Source organism: Arachis hypogaea, chromosome 3, assembly GCF_003086295.3.
Source record: "Arachis hypogaea cultivar Tifrunner chromosome 3, arahy.Tifrunner.gnm2.J5K5, whole genome shotgun sequence".
Classification (NCBI taxonomy): domain Eukaryota; kingdom Viridiplantae; phylum Streptophyta; class Magnoliopsida; order Fabales; family Fabaceae; genus Arachis; species Arachis hypogaea.
The window spans coordinates 125,734,295-125,754,117 of NC_092038.1; the positions used below are offsets into that span (position 1 = coordinate 125,734,295).

Here is a 19,823-nt window from a genome sequence, read left to right on the forward strand (position 1 = left end):
CACACAATGAAAACGCAGTGACGCTACTCCTCAGGCCAGCCCTCACCTGCTAGGGCATCAGATGAAGGTAAATGATCAGTTTTTCTTTGTGTAACGTTACTCAGAGAATAAAGCCCTTTCGCGGGAATAAAACACGAAGCGTCAAAGTATTTAGGAGTAAAATTGTAATTAAAATTCATTTAATGCACTTGAGGATGATTTTAAAGTGTTTCTGAGCGTTCGGGATGATTTTAATAACAAAAAAGGTCATGGACGAATTTAATTTTCACCCTCGATCTTAGGGACGATTTCGGTACTTAACCCAATTTTATGTTACCTTTTTAGCGTATTCTTTTGCAATTAATCTCATATAAAATATGATTTTAATTACCTTGCTAAGAAACCTTTTATAATATAAAAAATTATCCACATAAATTTTATCAAACTTTAGAAGAGAGTACTTGTGAGATTTGTATCATAAAAATCTACTTTCATCAATTTATCAAATACAAGAGAAACCATAAAACAAAATTAATAACACTAGTAGAAAATGGACATTTCCAAATAATGGCAAAAAAGTTAGGAAAATTTTAGTATTTTTTTGGTCTAAAAAATATTTTTTGTATATTTATAAAAAGACAAAAATTCTCATGTAATTATTTTCGTATAAAGTTGATAGTTAAAAATTATTAAATAATAAATTAGTCTAATAATTTTTAACTATCAATTTTATATAAAAGCAATTGTATACAAATTTTAATCTCATAAAAAAATGTTGTTCTTCTAAAGTAAATATTAATTTGATTTTTTTTAATTAATAGTAATTTAATATCATTTAAATACACTTTTTATTTTTATGAAATCAGCATTTTTGGATTAAAATAAAAATATTTTAATTAATTATATAATTCTTTTACTTAGCTTTATTTTTACCAAAGATAGGAGACTCGAATCCGACCTCTTAATTGAGTATGAGAAGAGTATGCCATTTGAGCTATAACTCTAAGGGTGGCAACATGTACCTTACCTGCGGGTATCCAACCCGACCCCACCCGATCGGGTAGGGTTGTCAACCCGATCCGCAGCGGGTAGGGTAGGGTGTGGGTTGGGTTCTCGTGCGGGTTGGATAGGGTGCGGGTTAAGCCTCGACCCTACCCGACCAATCCGCATCCTATATATGTATATTTTATATTTATTAAAAATATGTTTCAAGTGGATGTTGAACCAAAGACCTCTCACTAAATGTAGAAGATCATTAATTGATAATTTAATATTTTTTTACATAAAAGTCATTTCTATTTTAAATTATCATGAAGTTATATAATAATTTTGCATCTTTTTTGTAACTAGCGGATAGGGTCAGGTACCCGCGGGTTGAGAACGAGTAGGGTTAGGGTTGGGATATTCTCAACCCACAAGTAAGATAAGATTGAATTTATATAAAAATCTCAACCCGCAAATAGGATTAGGGTTGGCTTCAAACCCTACCCTACTCTACCCATTGCCACCCCTATATAACTCATTGACAATTCTTTTACTTAACTAACATAATTATAATTAAAAATGTATCAATATTAAATTGTTACAAAAATAAATTATACAATTAAATTAATAACTTACAAAATTTATAAAAAATACTATAATTAAATAAAATAAAAAATATAAGAGAAATGAGTGTATTTAAAAATATTAAAAATTTTAAATTTATAAAAAAATAAACTAAAAACGCGTGTCGTTTTTCTCAGGAAAAAAACATATCGAAACATAGAAAAAAAATCCAACATCCCACGTACAAAAAAAACTATCTATTTACTAAAAAAATGTAACACCATATAAAAGAAACTTTTATTAATAAAAAAGAAACATTCCAATAATAGTTAAAGAAAAAAAAACATGAGCACACCCCAAAGAAAAACATTCGAAAAATTAGGAAAGAAACATTCAATAATTTACATAAAAAATCATGAAAAGAAACCTCTAAGATTATGTAAAAGAAACATTTGAAAAAATAGTTAAAGAAAAAACTAAAAAAAAGAAACGCATTACGACAGACATTGCGGTAGTTGGCGGCACTGCGAATCTGCAGGATGCGCGACGCGAAGAAGAGAGCCACAGTATGTCGGGATGGAGGGCATTGTGGTTGTAGTGGCACTGTGAATCGGCAGGGATGTGCGACACGAGGAAGGAGCCGCGGTGATCTGCCGAGCGTCGCGACGTGAGGGAGGGAGCCGTGATACGTCGGGACGGAGGGAGCTGTGGCGTTTGATGGAAATATGCAATGCAAGGAGGGAGCCGCGATGGTTAAAGATGTTGTACGTCACGAGCGGGGGAGCTGCGATGGCGGGAGGCGCTGCGTGTTGTGATGGAGGGAAGATGGCAGTCGGTGATGCTGTGAATTGCGATGGAGAGTGCTGTGGTGGGAGAAAGACGAAAATGACACACGTAGAAGTGCTAGAAGAAGGAGAGAGGTGTGGTTATTTAAATTTTAGAATTAAATTTGGAGGTCTTTTTTGTGCTACTGGACTTTTTTTGTTGCGACCCAACATAATTGACAGAAATGGGCTGATATTCTAGTTGTTTGGTAAACTTTCTCTTTTAGAAATTACTTTAAAACTTTATGGCATCGAGGCATTGGTAAAAAAAGGAGCTTAGTTTGCTAGACAGTTTCTTTGGAGATGGGAGAGTACATTGTTTTGCCTAGGAGTACATCATTCTTGTTATGATTGAAACCACCATCATAAAAGGTGGCTATGTCCGTGGAGGACATTCTCGTTCTCATGAACCACAAAGGGAATCGAGAGAGGACCACATGGGAATAACTAAGAAGGTAAAAAAACAGAAGAAGGGCAAAGCTTCTCAGAAAATGCATCTATCAAGGCAAGAGAGGAAGATTGGATGATGGGAGAAAATGGAGGAACTGTGACTGAAGGAGTCTCCAAAAGAACTTTCAGTGAAATGGTGAAGGGATGACGTTCTTCAGTGGCAATAGAGGAGGATGATAGTTCTTCAGAATCATAAGAGATGGAGGAGGATAGAGGAGGTAACAGAGAGGAACAACAACAAGAGAAAAGTAACTACCAGAGATTAAAGTGGAAAAAATCAATGTTATTTTCAACTTTGAGATAAATGAGGCAGCTATGAAGAATCTCAGACATTCTTGGTGGGATACTTTAATCCTAAAGCTGATGGGAAGGAAGATTTCTCTACCAGTTCTTACTAGAAGGCTAGAAAGCATGTAGGGAAAACAAGGAAGTATAGAGGTGATAGACCTTGGCAATGATTTTTTCATTGTGAAGTTCTACTCCCAAGAGGATTTTGATTATGCTCTAACAGAAGGACCATGGAGAATATTTGATAATTATCTCTCAATCTGATTCTGGAAGCCAGATTTCAACCCTATCGAGGTAACTATTGATATGGTGGCAACTTGGGTGAGACTCCCCGGACTAGCAATTGAGTACTATGAGAAAGATAGGTTGGAAAGGATTGGTAATGTTGTAGGAAGAACACTCAAGGTAGACTCTAACACAGCTGATAAATGCAGAGCAAAGTTTGCAGTTTGCACAGCTGTGTGTAGAGTTGGATCTTACAGAACCTCTTATTTCTCAATACTCTATTAATAGAGTAAGATACCTAGTGGAATATGAAGGGTTATATGACATATGTTTTCAGTGTGGCAGAGTCGGCCATGAAAAAGATAAGTGCCCATCAAAGATGATAGTGGAAAATGAGAAAGGGGTTGAAGCGGCGGCAACAGGCTTGGACGGTCAGGGGAGAGGAGGAGAAGAAGAACAGCGAAGTGTCCAAAAGGGCAAAGAGGTCATTAGCAGAAATAAGGAGGGTAAATCGGGGAAAGAGAATCCACAAGATCCTTTTGGACCGTGGATGATCGCACAACGACAACCAAGAGGCAAAGGGACAAAAAAAAGGTGACGCTGCAGGGAGTAGTGGGGGGAAAGGCGTGAATGGAAAGAGTGGGAAAAAGAATATGGAGATCGTGGCTGGTACGAGGTTTGCAGTTTTATCTGCAGAAGGAGCAAATGTTGATTATGACAATCATAAGAAGACAGAGATGGCCACCCTAGTAAAGACAAATTAGAAGGATCCAGTGAGAAATCCCCAAGCAATTCCTAACAAGCCTATTAATGTGACTCTATCCAGCAACTTTCTGGGCCGTAACAGCACCGCAACCCAATCATCAAAGAACCCACAAGCCCAAAAAGCTTAGAAAACCCTTTAGCCACTAACCAGAATACCCCCAAGATCCAAAATGAACCTAGAAGTGACCCACCCAAAACGCAACACATGACCTTTACACCATCCCAACAAAAGAAACCTCAAAGTCCGAAATCCAAAAATCCAAAACCCTTAAATCACAATAGTATCACTAATAGTTCTCAACAAACCCCAAGTCAACCAGACTCTCCACAGAGCACGAGGGAAGATACAGTTGTCCCAGAAACTGCCCTCATGGAGGAAGACCAAGCCGTGGCTATGGATCCAGAACCACCAGACCCACATTCTATAGGCTCAGATATTATGCTAGAAGCATCATTAATATTTGAGGAAGAGAAGCGCATACAGGCATTAGAGACAGATGAGGCAATAATCGAAGGAAGATATATGAAAGTTTACGGTGTGGGATTGGAGAGCCACCTTGTAATTACGAAAGGAGTAGAGAGTACATCCCTAAAAGGGGATAGGATGATGATGGAGTAGTAGTTCTGGGTCTGTCTCCGTCTAACTTTCCTTATGATAGTTTTTTCTTGGAACTGCAGGGGAGCAGTGAGTTAGGCTTTCACCCGCTCTCTAAAGGAATTTTGTAGAGTTTATAAGCCGGATTTTGTTATTCTTCAAGAAACTAGGTGTAGCGGTGATCAAGCGTTGAATGTCATTAGAAGGCTTGGTTTTGAATTCTTCCATATTGAGAATGCCATTGGATTCAGTGGCGGCATCTGAATTCTCTGGAAGGATCCTAATTTAACTGTTAGAATTATTCTATCAAAAATCCAGTTTGTCCACTTAGAAGTTTGGTGCAATAATCAGGTCAACTGGCTCCTCACCGCGGTGTATGCAATCCCCCAAAAGATACTTCGAAGAAGTTTTAGAGAGGAGATGATTGAGGTTGCAGCGACAGTCGACAAAGAATGGCTTGTGGTGGGAGACTTTAACGACAGTGCTCGCATGTCTGAAAAGAAAGAAGGAGGGAGGACAGATGCCAGAGCTTGTATAAAGTTCAAAGAGTGGATCAATGCTTGTGGACTGATAGACCTTGGGTTTGTAGTGAGCAAGTTTACCTGGAGAGGCCCTCAATGGAAAGGGATGGATAGAGTGTTTAAACGTCTAGATAGAGCTCTAGCCAATGCGATATGGAGGACCAGATATGAAGAGGCTAGAGTTGATGTCCTCACGAGAACCAATTTGGATTACCATTCTTTACTAATCACCTTTGAACCTCATATAGTTCAGAGAAGAGAAAGGCCTTTCCGTTTCGAAGTCATGTGGAACCTACACCCGGAGTTCAAAGAGTGCGTCGAGAGTAATTGAAAGAAAGACGAGCCTTTGAATACAACACTGCGGTATCTAACCAAGGGGCTGAAGGAGTAGAATAGAGATGTCTTTGGACATATTGGGAGGCAAAAGCGTATACCTATCAATTGGATAGGGGGCATTCAGAAAGCGAAGGCCTATAGACACAACCCCTTTCTAGAAAGATTGGAGAAACAACTTCAACAGGAATTAGAGAGCATTTTGGAAAGAGAAGTACTTATGTGGATGCAAAAGTCAAGAGAAAGATGGGTGGTAGAAGGAGATCGAAACACAAAGTATTACCACACCAAAACCATCATACGAAGAAGGAAGAACAAAATTTTGAAATTGCAAGATGACAATGGTAAGTGGATGGAAGACGAAGAGGTGATAACGCTACATGCCATAAACTTATTCAAAAGGTTGTATAAAGAAAATGAGGTATGCCCATACTCCTTGAATATCTCTCATTCTTATCTTCCTATTACTGAAGAGATTAGAAGCATCATAGATTTGCCCCCAAATAGAAAAGAAATAAAGAATGCTTTTTTTCAAATTGGATCGCTTAAAGCACTAGGAGAGGATGGGTTTCCAGCGAGTTTTTATAAAGATAATTGGAATTGTGTTTGTCCCAATGTGTACTCCATGATTGATATATGTTGGAGTGAACCAAGCTGTATAAAGGAGATGAATAACACTCTTATCACCCTTATTCCCAAACAGTCTACCCCTGAGTTTATCACTCAATTTAGGCCTATATCCCTCTGCAACGTAACCTATAAAGGGCTATCTAAGATAGTGATGGATAGAATCAAGCTAAGTCTTAAAGACAGAATTGCTCCACAGCAGTCGAGTTTCGTACCAGAGAGAAAAATACATGATAATATTCTAATTGCAAAAGAGATAATGCATATTATGCGAAAAATGAAAGGGAGGAAAGGATTCATGGCAATCAAATTTGATTTTGAAAAAGCTTACGATAGAGTGAGGTGTCCTTCCTTAATGAATGTCTTGCTGAATTTGGAGTAACCAATAAACTAAGAGAATTAATTATGAATTGTATTACTTCGGTCTCTTATAAGTTACTCTGGAATGGAGGAAAATCGAAAATTTTTACCCCATCGTGGGGGTTAAGGCAAGGGGACCCGGCATCACCCTATCTTTTTGTGATTGTGATGGATAAATTATCCCAGATTATTGAGGAGTATGTTGAGAAAAATTTGTGGAAACCTATCACAGTGGGAAGAAAGGGACTAGCCATCTCACACCTCTTATTTGCGGATGACTTATTAGTATTCTCAGAAGCGAGTGTGGAGTAAATCCAGCTAGTAATGGAAGTCATAAAGAAATTTTGTGAAGTATCGGGGTTGAAAGTTAATACCCAGAAGATAGCCATTGTTTTCTCCAATAATGTAAAGGAAGAAGATAGAGAGACAATAAAAAGAGTCTGCCAGTTTCAACATAATCAGAGTTTGGGCAAATATTTAGGTTCTCTGATTACCAACGAGAAAAGAGGCAAGGAAAAATTTAAGCATGTGTTGCAGCGAGTGCAAGAAAAATTAAAAGGTTAGAAAAGCCAATGCTTATCCCTTGCAGGGAGAGTTACACTTGCAAAAACGGTGTTAAACCCTATAGCTTATTATGATATGCAACATGCCAAGCTACCCAAAGGAATTTGTAATGAAGTAGAGAAGGCAATCAGAAGCTTTGTTTAGAGAGACAACAATTCGCAAAAGAGAGTACATAAGATTGGGTGGAGTACGTTGTGCAAACCAAAACAACAAGGTGAATTAGAGTTCCGTAAGCTACAAGAGAAGAACGAGGCCTTCTTGATGAAGATTGTTTGGAGGTTATTTACGGAACAGGGAGCATTATGGACTCAAGTTGTTACCCATGACATGATGGGTTTGATTGAGGAGCTAAAGACCATGTATTGCGTGACTGTCCAAGCACATCCAGACTTTGGGCCAAAATCATACACCCGAGTGTGATAGCTCCCTTTTTCACTATGCCTATTGAGACATGGTTAGTCTTTAAATATGCAATGAACTAGGGAATAACCAGCAATTCAAATGGTTAGATTTATTCATGATTACCTGCTATTGGCTCTAGAAGTGGCGGAATCAGGAAGTCCATGATAAAGGTGCCAAACCTGCGAATCAAGTTTCGTTCATAAATAATAGAACTATAGAATATAAAAAAGCATTTATAAAATGCAGTCTCTTCAACGAAAATAAAGAGCCAATCAAAAGAAACTCATCATGGAAACCACCACAACAAAGGTGGGTCAAACTTAACATCGATAACACTTCACAGGAATGGACAAGCAAAGTGGTTTGCGGTGGACTATTGAAATCGAGTGAGGGAGAATGAATTGGAGGCTTTCGTGCGAATTTGGGAATGTCCAATGCAGTTCAAGCGGAGCTTCAAGGGATTCTACATGGTCTGAGAATGACTGCTGACTTGGAAATGCAAAGAGTGATTGTTAAAGTTGATGTAATGGAGATTTATGAGATGTTAAAAAACCACACTAAAATAATCACTTGTCATAGTCAAGTTCTAAGAGAAATCCTAAATTTGATTAAAAGATCATGGAACATCTCCTTCAATCACATGAGAAGAGAAACAAATAAATGTATCCATTGGTTAGCTCAAACTAGCATTAAGTATAAGGAAGACTTTTGCTTCTTAGATTCTTCACTTTTGAACTTTTTCGGTTAGTAAGTGATGATGCTAATAGGATCACCTTGCCCCAGAAGCATTGAGTAATATACTTGTTTTTGTTCTCTTGGGCTTAGGCCCCATCACCATAAAATAAACTTTATGGCATCAACCCGATACTCAAGTAAATATACATTTTTTTGTTTCTATGTATTAGTGGGCTATTCAGTTAACTACCATATAATGGAAAAGAATAAAAATGAAAACAAAAAACCAAGTTGGGTTGGTCTAGTGGTTAGCTCACTAGTCCGCTTAAGCAAGTGTCGGAGGTTCGAATCCCGCCTTGTGTATGCAGCAACCCATTGGCCAGCGGTAAACCCTTAAATGGAGCTCAGTACCGCGACGGATTAGTCCTTGACCTGTCGGGTTGGGGGATACCGTGGGAAACCAAAAAAAAAATGAAAACAAAAAAATTAAAAAAATGAATTCTCTAGAGTGTGGGTAGGGCCATTGAATTTCATTACAATTGCAAGTATTCTCCATGGAGGACTGGAGGTCCGTGGTTGTTTAGGAGACACATGAATGAACAAGATCATGAGCTTCAACAATATTCTTAGAACCACACCTCTCTCTCTTTCTTCTTCCAACACCAAACCAATTATCTCCCACCTCCTTCATTCTCCTCCCACCTCTCTCTTCAGACTTCTCCCATCCAAAACCGTTACTCCTGCCGTTTCATTTCACCAGCAACAGAGGCGCCGTTTGCGTGGTGGGGTTGTTGCCATGGCTTCACATGCGCCTGGGTCGGTCCAGAAATCCGAAGAAGAGTGGCGCGCCATTCTCTCCCCTGAACAGTTTCGGATCCTCAGGCAAAAGGGCACCGAGTATGACTTTCTTTCTCTCTACCCACTTCGCTGTGTTTGATGTTTTGTCTGTATGAAAATTTGTGTTAAAAAGCTTAGTTTATGTTAGAATTTTTACCTGAGTTGGTAGATATAGAAGTTTCAAATTTAATGGACGGTTTTGGAGTAGTAATGATGATTTTTTTTTTTTTTTGGTGACTTGAGTAGTAATGATGAATGTTCTTCATTTTGAGCTGTGACAATAGGAGTCAGGAAATGTTTTTTTTTTATTTTTTTTCTCAATGCTATGTTGTTATGACCCGTGTACTACGGTAAACACAATTGAGTAAAAAAATCTTTTATCTTCAGAACTTGATGCCAGATTTTCAGTTAGTTCTGTGTTTTATATATGGAGGATGTAAGTGTGCCTTAACTGATGGTGACAAATAAGTCTGTTCTTGTTCTTTCACGATTTAACCTGAAATTTAGACTAAATGCTTTTACTTGAGTTAATAACAGGAGGTGTATGATAATTGATATCTAACCATGCCAACTGGTGTTGATTTCTTTGCATAAATTCATCAAAATTGTTGTCAATTTTATCTTTTCTTCGTTTATCCAGCAATGGATTTTTTTTCTGTATTTTTTTAAATAAAATTAACAGTCACCTATTAACTCTCTTACTTATTGCTTCATTGCATATACGGAGCATTATAGCCTTTATTATCAGTATGAAAAACTTGAATAATCTTAAAGCAGAAGCAGCTCATGAAGAAGATGGGGATTATTTGGGTATTATTGCCTAATTAAGGGATACATTGAAATTAAACTATTCTCAAGACAAAAGTATGCTGATTAGGTTGTTTGATCACAGCAGCTAGTCGAAGTATTCCTTAATATGTTAATGATCATCCTAAAAGACGTAGTGTGTCCTATACAAATATTTTTGAATTCTGATAACAGATACTGAGAAAAACAGATGGGTAAAGAAATGATTCATAGAAGGTTCAGTTCATAATAAACCAGAATGAACAATTAATTATGATATCTTAGAATACTCAAGATGGGGATTTGCTTTCGTGCTGACAAGAAAATATTGTTTGCATTTTCCAGGTATCCTGGAACAGGAGAATATGACAAGTTCTTTGGCGAGGGAGTGTACAACTGCGCAGGTTGCGGGACTCCTCTCTACAAATCCACTACAAAATTCAATTCTGGTTGCGGCTGGCCAGCTTTCTTTGAGGGCCTTCCTGGAGCCATAAACCGCACTGTGAGTTTACTTTGTTCTTATGTTGACTTGTCTGCACCACTTTGTACTAGATGTTACTATTAAAACTCCATCGGCAATGTGAGTTATAATCAAAAGTTGATAAAAATGTATTGTGTCACCAGCCGGATCCTGATGGAAGGAGGATTGAAATAACATGCGCTGCTTGTGGAGGACATCTAGGTCACGTCTTTAAAGGCGAAGGATTTCCAACACCCACCGACGAACGCCATTGTGTCAACAGCATTTCACTGAAGTTTGTGCCTGCTAATTCTTAGTCTTTGTAATGAACTCTACTATGTGGAATTATGGATATGCTGGAATAATTATGTCACTGAAATGAAGACGGATAATGGAGTGGTAACCTGTGTTTCCCATGCTGTAATGGTACTGGATTCTTGTATTGCTATTATGTGATTGTAGTATGGATCCTGAGTTTATGTTCAATATAAGAAAGTTCTGATGCTAAGACTAAGAATGTTGTAATATTGTGCTGTATGAATTGTGTGTATGGAATTGCTATCCATCAGTGACAAATGAAGGAACATGCATCTCGTTAGTCTTCTAGCAAAAAGAAAGAAGACAAAATACCAATTACATCCTATCTTTCACTGTTCGTTTTACACACAGTCGAGCAATCACATCCGTATTTTTAAGATGACTATTTACGCGATTAATGTAAAAGGTAATTATTTTTATTGATGCGAGACAAAATGTTATTGTGGTCCAAAAATTATAAAGATTATTAAAATTACTTTTTTAACAAATAGGAACATTTGCCACGTGGAGGCTGGAGATTGAGTATGTGGGCTGAGAAAAATCTGAGCATTTATTGTGAACCACGAATGGGACGGCAGTTGAATATTAGTTGTGGTGGTCATCTGTTGCGCTGCACACACACGCATTCTCACTCGCACTTTAATCCAAAATCCAAATTACTTTCCCCTTTCTTACGTGTACGTGCTCACTTATCCACCTCTATTTTTTTTTATTTTTTATTTCATTTTATGTTGTTTTCCTCTCAACTTCTATCTGGGTGTCTGTGACCAGAATATCAAACAAATAACGCAAATGCGCTTCTCCAAGTTGTGTTCTTTTGCTTCTTCGTAACCAACCACCGCTATGTTGGAATCTCTAGCTTATTGCCAAAGCTTTAAGGTAACGTTCTTACATTTCTTCACTTGGATTGTGCTTTTTGGAAATCAAGAAGAGAAATGGCAATTCAACATGTTTAAACTTGCATTGAGGGAATCACTATATAGTGTTTCTTCAATTGCTCTGTTGATTTCACTGTTTTACTCGAAAAACAAACTATACATTATGCTAAGCTGGAAGTGTCATCTTATTGTATAATCTGATTTAAAGAGTTTTCTTGCAGGGATATGACCTTACTAAGCAGAAGAGTCCAGGATGTTCTCATGGTCTTTCACGCATATGTAGAAGTTCTGTGTTCATGTTTTATTCAGTCAGCAAGCAAGTCACGCCGCAACCACGCTGTGCTAGTCATGGGATAGTTAACAGGAGTTCTTTCTCAGAAGGTTTCTTTAACAGCAAGCCTCTCTCTGTACCATTGTTTTCCGGAAGTAAAGGATTCTATTCATTTAAGTATAGTCCATCGCGTTGGCAAAGACTGCAGACAAATGTAGCATATGATGTTGCTGGTGCTGTTGAAGTCATCAACGATTTAGGATTGGATACTCTTACTTTCTTGGCTGTGACTGTCTTAATTGTACCCACACTCAAATCAGTTAAAACCAGTCCTGTAAGAAATACTTGATATTTTATCTTTTCGGTAATATATTGTGCTCTTCAAAATTATGATTAACTTCATATCTCAATAAGCAAAGTCATTATCACATAACCCTCCTCTGTGTTGGTGGTTATCAGATGACATTCTGTTCATGTATCAATATGATTCTCATCAGCTATCAGTATCATATTATATCAATTGTCATTTGAAGTGAGCTTTAATGTAATATGAAGTTGTGATTAACATTCTATGCCTTGAAATTTTCTAATTTGTAGAATAGTTAAATTTGAAACTGATGGATGTAATTCAGACACTTGTTTAGATTTATTTTGAATAAGGAAAATAAGTTATTCTAAAGCTATTTAAAATTTTTAAAGATGCTTGTATAAATTCACATGCATATAAGTGTGGAATTATTTTTATCCATTTGACTGTCCTGTATTCATAATTGAAAGAAATTCAATGATTGTCATTTGCAGATACTTGGTTTCTTCTTTGCTGGGGTGGTACTCAATCAGTTTGGTTTAATTAGAAACCTTACAGATGTTAAAATTTTGTCTGAATGGGGGATTCTTTTCTTGGTAAGATAAATCTCAGCAAAGGTGCCGTTCCTGCTACTCTTTTTGTTGTCGTCGCTATTGCTATCATTTTGCAATTCTTTTGAACTCTGAAATATGCACTATAATTTAGCATGTTATCAGTCTGACATATGCTAGTTTTGTTTCAGCTATTTGAGATGGGTTTAGAGCTTTCACTTGCACGTCTTAAAGCTCTTGCAAAATATGCCTTTGGGATGGGATTGGCTCAGGTATGATTGTCTATGATCCAAATGGGAATCAAAAGAAAATATCTTAATCTTTATTTTTAAAATTATAACTGAAACAAGCATGATGCCTTTTGCTATTTATTTATTTGTTTACTTATGCATTATTTACAATTGTTTGTAAAGAAAGTGTTATTTTTTCTTAACATTTATGAAATTATGTTTTGGCCTTCTTTTACTTATTCTAATTATTTACACACTTTTGAAGGTTGTACTATGTACTTTAGCATTTACTGCTTTTGAACTTCCACCAAATGGAGCTGTTGGAACGAAAATTTTGGAATTCCTTTTCCACTCAAGGCCTGATCTAGTGAGAATTCTGTCTATAACTATTTATCTTTTTCTGCTTATTTACTTCAGTTATCATAATTTTGTAAATAATGCAATTGTGGGCGTCAATTTTACCTTATCCTTTATTCTAAGTTATAGTTTTGGCACAATGTTAAGTGAATCTGTGCTTTGTCCATTCATCAATCCTCAAGGATGCATATTATGGGAGAGATTCAGTTTAAAAACCATTTTATGAACCTATACCTGACTGCTTAAGCATTAGGATTTTTTTGTTAGCAAAGAATAATGTAGAATTGAGTTACTAGAGTAGCCTGTCATTTTATTTTATTAATTTATAGTGGAGATCATATCCATAGGTGAACATCAGAAGCATTGATGAAGCTGTAGTGATTGGTGCTGCTCTTTCTTTATCATCATCTGCTTTTGTTCTTCAGGTATTTGTGATTTTGATTAATTTCACCACATTGTTTTGACAAAATGTGTGTTGTTTGTAACTCTCATTATGGATAATGTAGCTTATCAAATATATATATGTGTTTATGTAGCTCCTTGCTGAGAAAGGTGAGCTTCCCACAAGATTTGGTTCGGCAACTCTGGGAATACTTCTTTTGCAGGTTCTTGTCTTTACACTTTGTTTGACTTGCACTGTCTTCATCTTCCAAATATGAAGTTATTGATATCCAAAAATAATGTGGTCATAAGAAATATTTGATGTATATTAGCTATCCTGTTATATCTGCTGATAGACCATAGAAGATCGACAAGAATGTATCAGTAAAGAAAAGTTCTGATGTAACTAACCTTGTCTTCTTTTCTGCTTGATATCTCCAGGACTTAGCTGTTGTTCCTCTTTTAGTCATTCTTCCAATACTAGAGACCCAGGTGAGGTGTACACTGTAAACAAAATCTATCTGTTATGCATAGGTTGGGTTGTTCATACTATGCTTTGTTTTTTTTTTTTTCTAAATTCAAGAATATGTCTGAGGAAAGTCTTTGGCCCATGCTTGCTCAAGAAAGTTTAAAGGCATTAGGTGGATTGGGTCTGCTTTCTCTTGGGGCAAAGTACATTCTCAGAAGAGTTTTCGAGGTCTGTATGGAAGATATACTTAAGGCATCTTATCCAAAATAAAAATTGTGCCCAGACTATTTTTTTATGCGCTCTTATCCTAAACTGTTGGTTAATTCAGGTTGTTGCCGATTCAAGGAGCTCAGAGGCTTTTGTTGCTCTTTGCTTGCTGACCGTTGCTGGGATTTCACTAGGCACACAGAATTTGGGCTTCAGTGATACGGTCCGCTACTTTACAATTTATAGCATCTTACTTTTCAGTTGATTCACTTCATTGTGTGATATGGAGAGCCATAAAATTTTGATATCTGCTTGATAATTGTATGCAATGTCATAATGCAGCTTGGAGCATTTTTGGCTGGAGCAATCTTAGCTGAGACAAATTTCAGAACCCAGATTGAAGCAGATATAAGACCATTTAGAGGCTTGCTTCTTGGGTTATTTTTCGTAACTACGGGAACTTCAATTGACATGCAGGTTCTATAATTATTTGTGCTACACGTGCCATAATTTTTTTGTAGTTTAGAAAGGAGTATTTGTTACGTGGACTTTCGTATCTAGGCATGCATGAAAGCTTTAGTTATCTGGTTCATCGAACTTATATTATTGTGGATTTTAATAAATTTTGTTTCTATAAAACATCCTTTTTTTTTGTTTAAAAAACTGGTTTATTTAAAATGGTTTTGTTTAGTTTCAGTTCAGTTTGGTTAAACTGGATTTTTTTAACTCCTCTATTCATTAGACAAAAATTTCATCACCTATGATTTTACATTCTAATGAACCACAACATAATGAAAGTTTGCTCTTGATATACCTGAGTAATTCCCTAGGGTTTCTCTAAGAGAGGATACACATTTATTATCACACCCACACACCCTAATCTATAATCTTAGTAGTTTAACTGTTTACATACAACTAGATCCATGAAATTATGATATATAATTAATTATGGTTTTGTTAGATTTATGAATTTAGGCGCTTATATTCTTTATAACTTTGTATTATTAAATGTTCCCCTGTGAAATTACAAATGGAAGTCTGTTTTTCCATGTATATTTATCATGGTTTTTCTTTTGTTGCAGCTCCTTTTTCGAGAGTGGCCAAATGTACTTTCACTGTTGGCAGGTTTAATTACTATCAAGACACTGATCATAACGGCGATTGGTCCTCGTGTCGGACTTACTTTACAAGAAAGTGTGAGAATAGGGTTGTTGCTCTCCCAAGGAGGTGAATTTGGATTTGTAGTTTTCTCTTTAGCAAATAGGTAACTGATTATTTAACCTATTGCAATGGTTCTATTTGAGTGAGAAAATAAGTTCGTCTTTAATAATAAAATGTATGGCTTCTTGCAAGCAGGCTTGGGGTGCTTCCGCTTGAGCTTAACAAGCTGCTCATAATTGTTGTTGTATTGTCAATGGCATTAACCCCATTTCTGAATGAGGCTGGAAGAAGGGCTGCTAGTTTTATTGAAGAAAAATCTAATACTGAGAATGTATGCCTTTCTCATAAGATTTATAATTTTTGTAGTTATGTGCACATCCACAATATGCATGCATGTAAGGATTGTTAAGTTGTGGATTACAAATGCTTTTAAAATAAAATGTAACATATAAGAATTATAAGATATTGTGTTTTCTTTTACTAAAGAAACAAAATTATATATCTTCCATAAGAAAATATGTTGAAGAAAATTCACGTATTGTCTTAGAAGCCTAATAATGTGGACCAGGTCCTTTTCATAAAAATTTTATGCTCTGATGATTTCATGCATCAACGACATTATAAAAGGACACTATATAAGAGATTTTGAGATATAAATAATAAATTATAACTTTCTTAAAGATATATAAGTGGAAGTTTTATGTCATTTGATTTCATATCAAGTTCTACTGTACACTGGCTGAGTACTAAGTTACTTGCAGAAAGCTTCTGAGAAGGTTAACTACAATGTCAGTGAACCTGTTGTTATCCTTGGATTTGGACAAATGGGTCAGGTAGGTCAATCAATATATTGCAACAACCTGTCATTTATATTGATATTGCTCATATCTAAACTCTCTCCCTTTGCTCCTGATATAAAGGTCCTTGCGAATTTCCTGGGCAGTCCATTTGCTTCAGGAGTAGACAGTGTTTCAGTAGGATGGCCTTATGTGGTTTTTGATCTTAACCCGACAGTAGTAAAGGTCAGTGTATTTTAAGAACTGGGCATGGCATTGTCTACCAGTATATGCATGTTTTTTCTTTTTTTTTTTCCTTCTCCTTTTTCTGAGGAGCTGTTTTAAAATTTTAGTAGATTTCTGGTGTTTTGGATATTTTTGGTTTGGCCATGGGGAATTGCATTTTGGCCTGGGAAATTCCTTCTTACTTCTTACTTGAGGCATGTAACATAATAACAAGTTTCTCTATATGTAAAATTTTTCAGTTTATATCTGCACCCAGTGGCAGTTGTCTTTTAAAAGAGAATCAGAGTAATGCAATTCCAATCAATGGCTGATTAATCATTTAGAATCTCTATGATTTTAACATTTTCTTTTCTTTTCTTTTGTTCTATTGAGAGAATGAAAGCATTCTTGCTTTTTCTTACGCTTCATATTGGAATCTCTCTTATCCACCATTTGTTTAATTTGTTCTTCTATCGTCAACCATTGAGCAGGAAGCTCAGAAACTTGGTTTTCCTATTCTTTATGGAGACGGATCACGTCCAGCTGTTCTTCAATCTGCTGGTATCTCTTCTCCTAAAGCTATCATGATTATGTACACTGGCAAGAAGAGGACAATTGAAGCTGTTCAAAGGTTGCGATTGTCTTTTCCCGCGGTAATAATATACTTTCCATTCCTAACCCCACTGCAAGCCCAGTCTCGTATCTCACTGTGTTATGCGGCAAAGCATGCATATGCATAAGAGAAAGATATTCATGAGTTTCTGTAGCAAGCAGAAGCTATGAATTGAATACCTTTGTTTTATTTTGTTTACAAAGAGTGGTGATGAACCCCAGTATTTATCTTATGATTATGAAGAATAGATAAGATCACTTTATGTCTAATTGGAAATCTCTTGCATACAGCATACCCTCTCTGTTACACACACTATCTTATGATAGACCCCAATATTTTGTTCTCATCTCACTTTTGTATAATTGGTAATTCCTTACTGTATGATGAAATTCCTCAGATTCCAATATATGCAAGAGCTCAAGATCTCAAGCATCATTTAGATTTGAAGAAAGCTGGTGCAACAGATGCCATTATGGAAAATGCAGAGGTACTGACAAAATTTCTATCTTCTCCTTATGGTTGGAGCTTTTAATGGCTACTGGTTAGTAATTTAGTGGAAACTGCAGCTAAATCGAATTCATTCTTGCAGACTAGCTTACAGCTGGGTTCCAAGCTTCTAAAAGGCCTTGGTGTGATGTCTGATGATGTAGTATTCCTAAGCCAGCTTATTAGGGATTCCATGGAGCTACAAGCTCAAGAAGCAGTTGGTTTATCCGATCGAGACCTAGATATTATGAAACCGCTACAGGTACTTCAAAATCAACGAAACATTAATTGTAGCTACATAAGATTCAATAAATGCTCGGTGATCAGCTTCATGGTTACGGTGTTGTGACACAGCCTTAGATTGTTCTGATGTTTCTTTTAAATGTTTGGGCAAAGCAAGTGGTGGGAGGATTCATAAATTGTTGCATGTCTTTGATTAGGTAGCTCATGACATGAAAATTTTCATTTCTTGATCAACTTTCAAGGAAATTGAAGTTTTCTGTGATACTATATTTCATGTGACTTTCGCTCCATTCACCATTCTCCTTGTGTAAATATGATCTTCCTTATTTTAATATCTAGTATGAATCTGTTATATTGTGCTATAACAAACTGGTGTGTACATTGTAAGGTGAGAGTTTCTGACTTGATGGAGGCACGCGTACCAACAGCTTCACCGGAACATGAACCATCAGAAATGCACCTGAAAGATCAAGCTTCATTGGGTACAATTCAAGATGAAGTGGTTGCTGAAGAACAAGATTATGAGCTAAGACAAGCTGTGAATTCACAAGGAAATGGTGCTCTAAATGGGAAACAAGGCACTGAAGATCAAATCTCAATGGTTGGTTCAAAAGATGCAATGGTGGACACATCATCAATCCCTTCCCACAATGCCATGGAGGAACCCTAACAATGTTATGTTAGGTGACCTTCCCTTCCCATTAATTTTGCTCCTTTAAGGCTCTAACCATATAACTTACTGAAATATTTCAGCAAGTTGTCATTTTTATAATTTTACTGCAGAGCTAACAATTTATGTATAGGAAACTTATCATTTCAACAAAGCTTTTAGAACATTATTCCAAAAGAGATGCTCAATTTAATTCTTTGGTAAGAGCAAAGTGTATATAATATAGTAACATAACACCATGCAAATTATATCCCTCTCCTTCACTAAGGTACACAGTCTTGTATGTTATTGGCCACCTAGTAATCTATGTATATAGATACCGAGTTTAGCGCAACATATTTTTATGTTTACCATGCATTAAAACTAGATATGTTTTAAAAAAAATAAGAAAAAAAGAAGAGATAAAAATGCTTAAGACCCACAGGTGTGCATTTTATGTTTTAATTGGTTTTGTCAAAGTCGCCAATGGAGAATTAATTTTTCATTTAACTATGTTTTTCTCAAAAGTAAATTGCCATGGGAGATTTTACTTGAAATTCGTCCAGTATGTTAAACAAGAAATTCACTTAAACATGTTAATTTTAAATCATGGTCATTGGTTGATAAAGTAGAGTCTAACATATCTGATTAATAGAAAAAAAATTATGCTTAATAAGATCAAGTAAAATGTTCAGAGAATAAACATTTGAAGTAAAAGTAAAACTATGATTTTGACCCTATAATTACATCTTTACTTTGACATCACTTCAAAGTTCAATCGTTATCTTCAATCCACGTCAACTTCTTCTTTAATTATTGTCATTGTAATCTAATTATTATATTATTAATTAATTATTAAATTATTATAAGAACATTATTATGTTTAGTGTCAATTTCATGGGACCCGTTCATGACATTACTAGTTAAGTTACAATTCTAATCTTACCATCATATGACATCGCCATTATTGTCAATAATTCGAACTTTTTCTTTCTTCAAATAGAAGAACTACACCTGAATTTCTTTACATAAGAAGAATAACAAGCTCAAACAGCGACAGATTCTGTTTTCTCACAATTAAAATCTCTCGTGAAAAATAAATCTATAGAGAAATATTAAAATAACAAGCCACAGTATAAACTCCAAATTCCAAAGCACGAGTTTTTTTTTTTTTCGGCACAAAAACTCACAAGTCACAAGATCTTCATCGTAAGCTAAAAAATACTGTAAGTTTAGCAAATTTCATTTAAGAATACATATTAAAAATTATTAATTAATTTTTTTATGAAAAATATGTGCAATTTAAGTTTTTAATGCATTTACTATATTTATTAAAAGAAAAACAATTAAAAAATTTATTCATAATAACATTAATACGTGATCTTAGAATATATAATAGATAGATAAATCCAAAAGATAGGAGATAGTGTTGGGAAGAAAAATGTGGTACTAAGTAGTAAGA

The 19,823-nt window shown here is 35.8% G+C and overlaps 2 protein-coding genes and 1 long non-coding RNA gene across 3 annotated transcripts; 2 read left to right on the plus strand and 1 right to left on the minus strand.

Annotated features, from left to right (window-relative positions):
• Positions 1-7,183: 7,183 nt before the first annotated feature.
• LOC140183868 (uncharacterized) lies at positions 7,184-7,731 on the minus strand. Its single transcript, XR_011880316.1, has 2 exons — positions 7,605-7,731; positions 7,184-7,520 (listed from the first exon to the last, which is right to left on the minus strand). It is a non-coding gene; the product is annotated as an uncharacterized lncRNA (long non-coding RNA).
• A 678-nt stretch (positions 7,732-8,409) lies between these two features.
• Positions 8,410-10,747, plus strand: LOC112791334 (peptide methionine sulfoxide reductase B5). Its single transcript, XM_025834121.2, has 3 exons — positions 8,410-9,053; positions 10,125-10,281; positions 10,404-10,747. The coding sequence occupies exons 1-3, from the start codon at positions 8,752-8,754 to the stop codon at positions 10,554-10,556; spliced, it is 612 nt and encodes a 203-aa protein (XP_025689906.1). The 5' UTR covers positions 8,410-8,751; the 3' UTR covers positions 10,557-10,747.
• A 60-nt stretch (positions 10,748-10,807) lies between these two features.
• LOC112791333 (K(+) efflux antiporter 3, chloroplastic) lies at positions 10,808-18,559 on the plus strand. Its single transcript, XM_025834120.3, has 21 exons — positions 10,808-10,963; positions 11,049-11,234; positions 11,329-11,436; positions 11,657-12,040; positions 12,508-12,609; positions 12,756-12,836; positions 13,060-13,161; positions 13,499-13,576; positions 13,688-13,756; positions 13,974-14,024; positions 14,116-14,229; positions 14,330-14,431; positions 14,551-14,685; positions 15,291-15,472; positions 15,565-15,700; positions 16,131-16,202; positions 16,290-16,391; positions 16,862-17,023; positions 17,381-17,470; positions 17,573-17,731; positions 18,101-18,559. Exons 3-21 carry the CDS (start codon positions 11,401-11,403, stop codon positions 18,380-18,382), a joined length of 2,439 nt encoding a protein of 812 aa, XP_025689905.1. The 5' UTR covers positions 10,808-10,963; positions 11,049-11,234; positions 11,329-11,400; the 3' UTR covers positions 18,383-18,559.
• Positions 18,560-19,823: the final 1,264 nt, after the last annotated feature.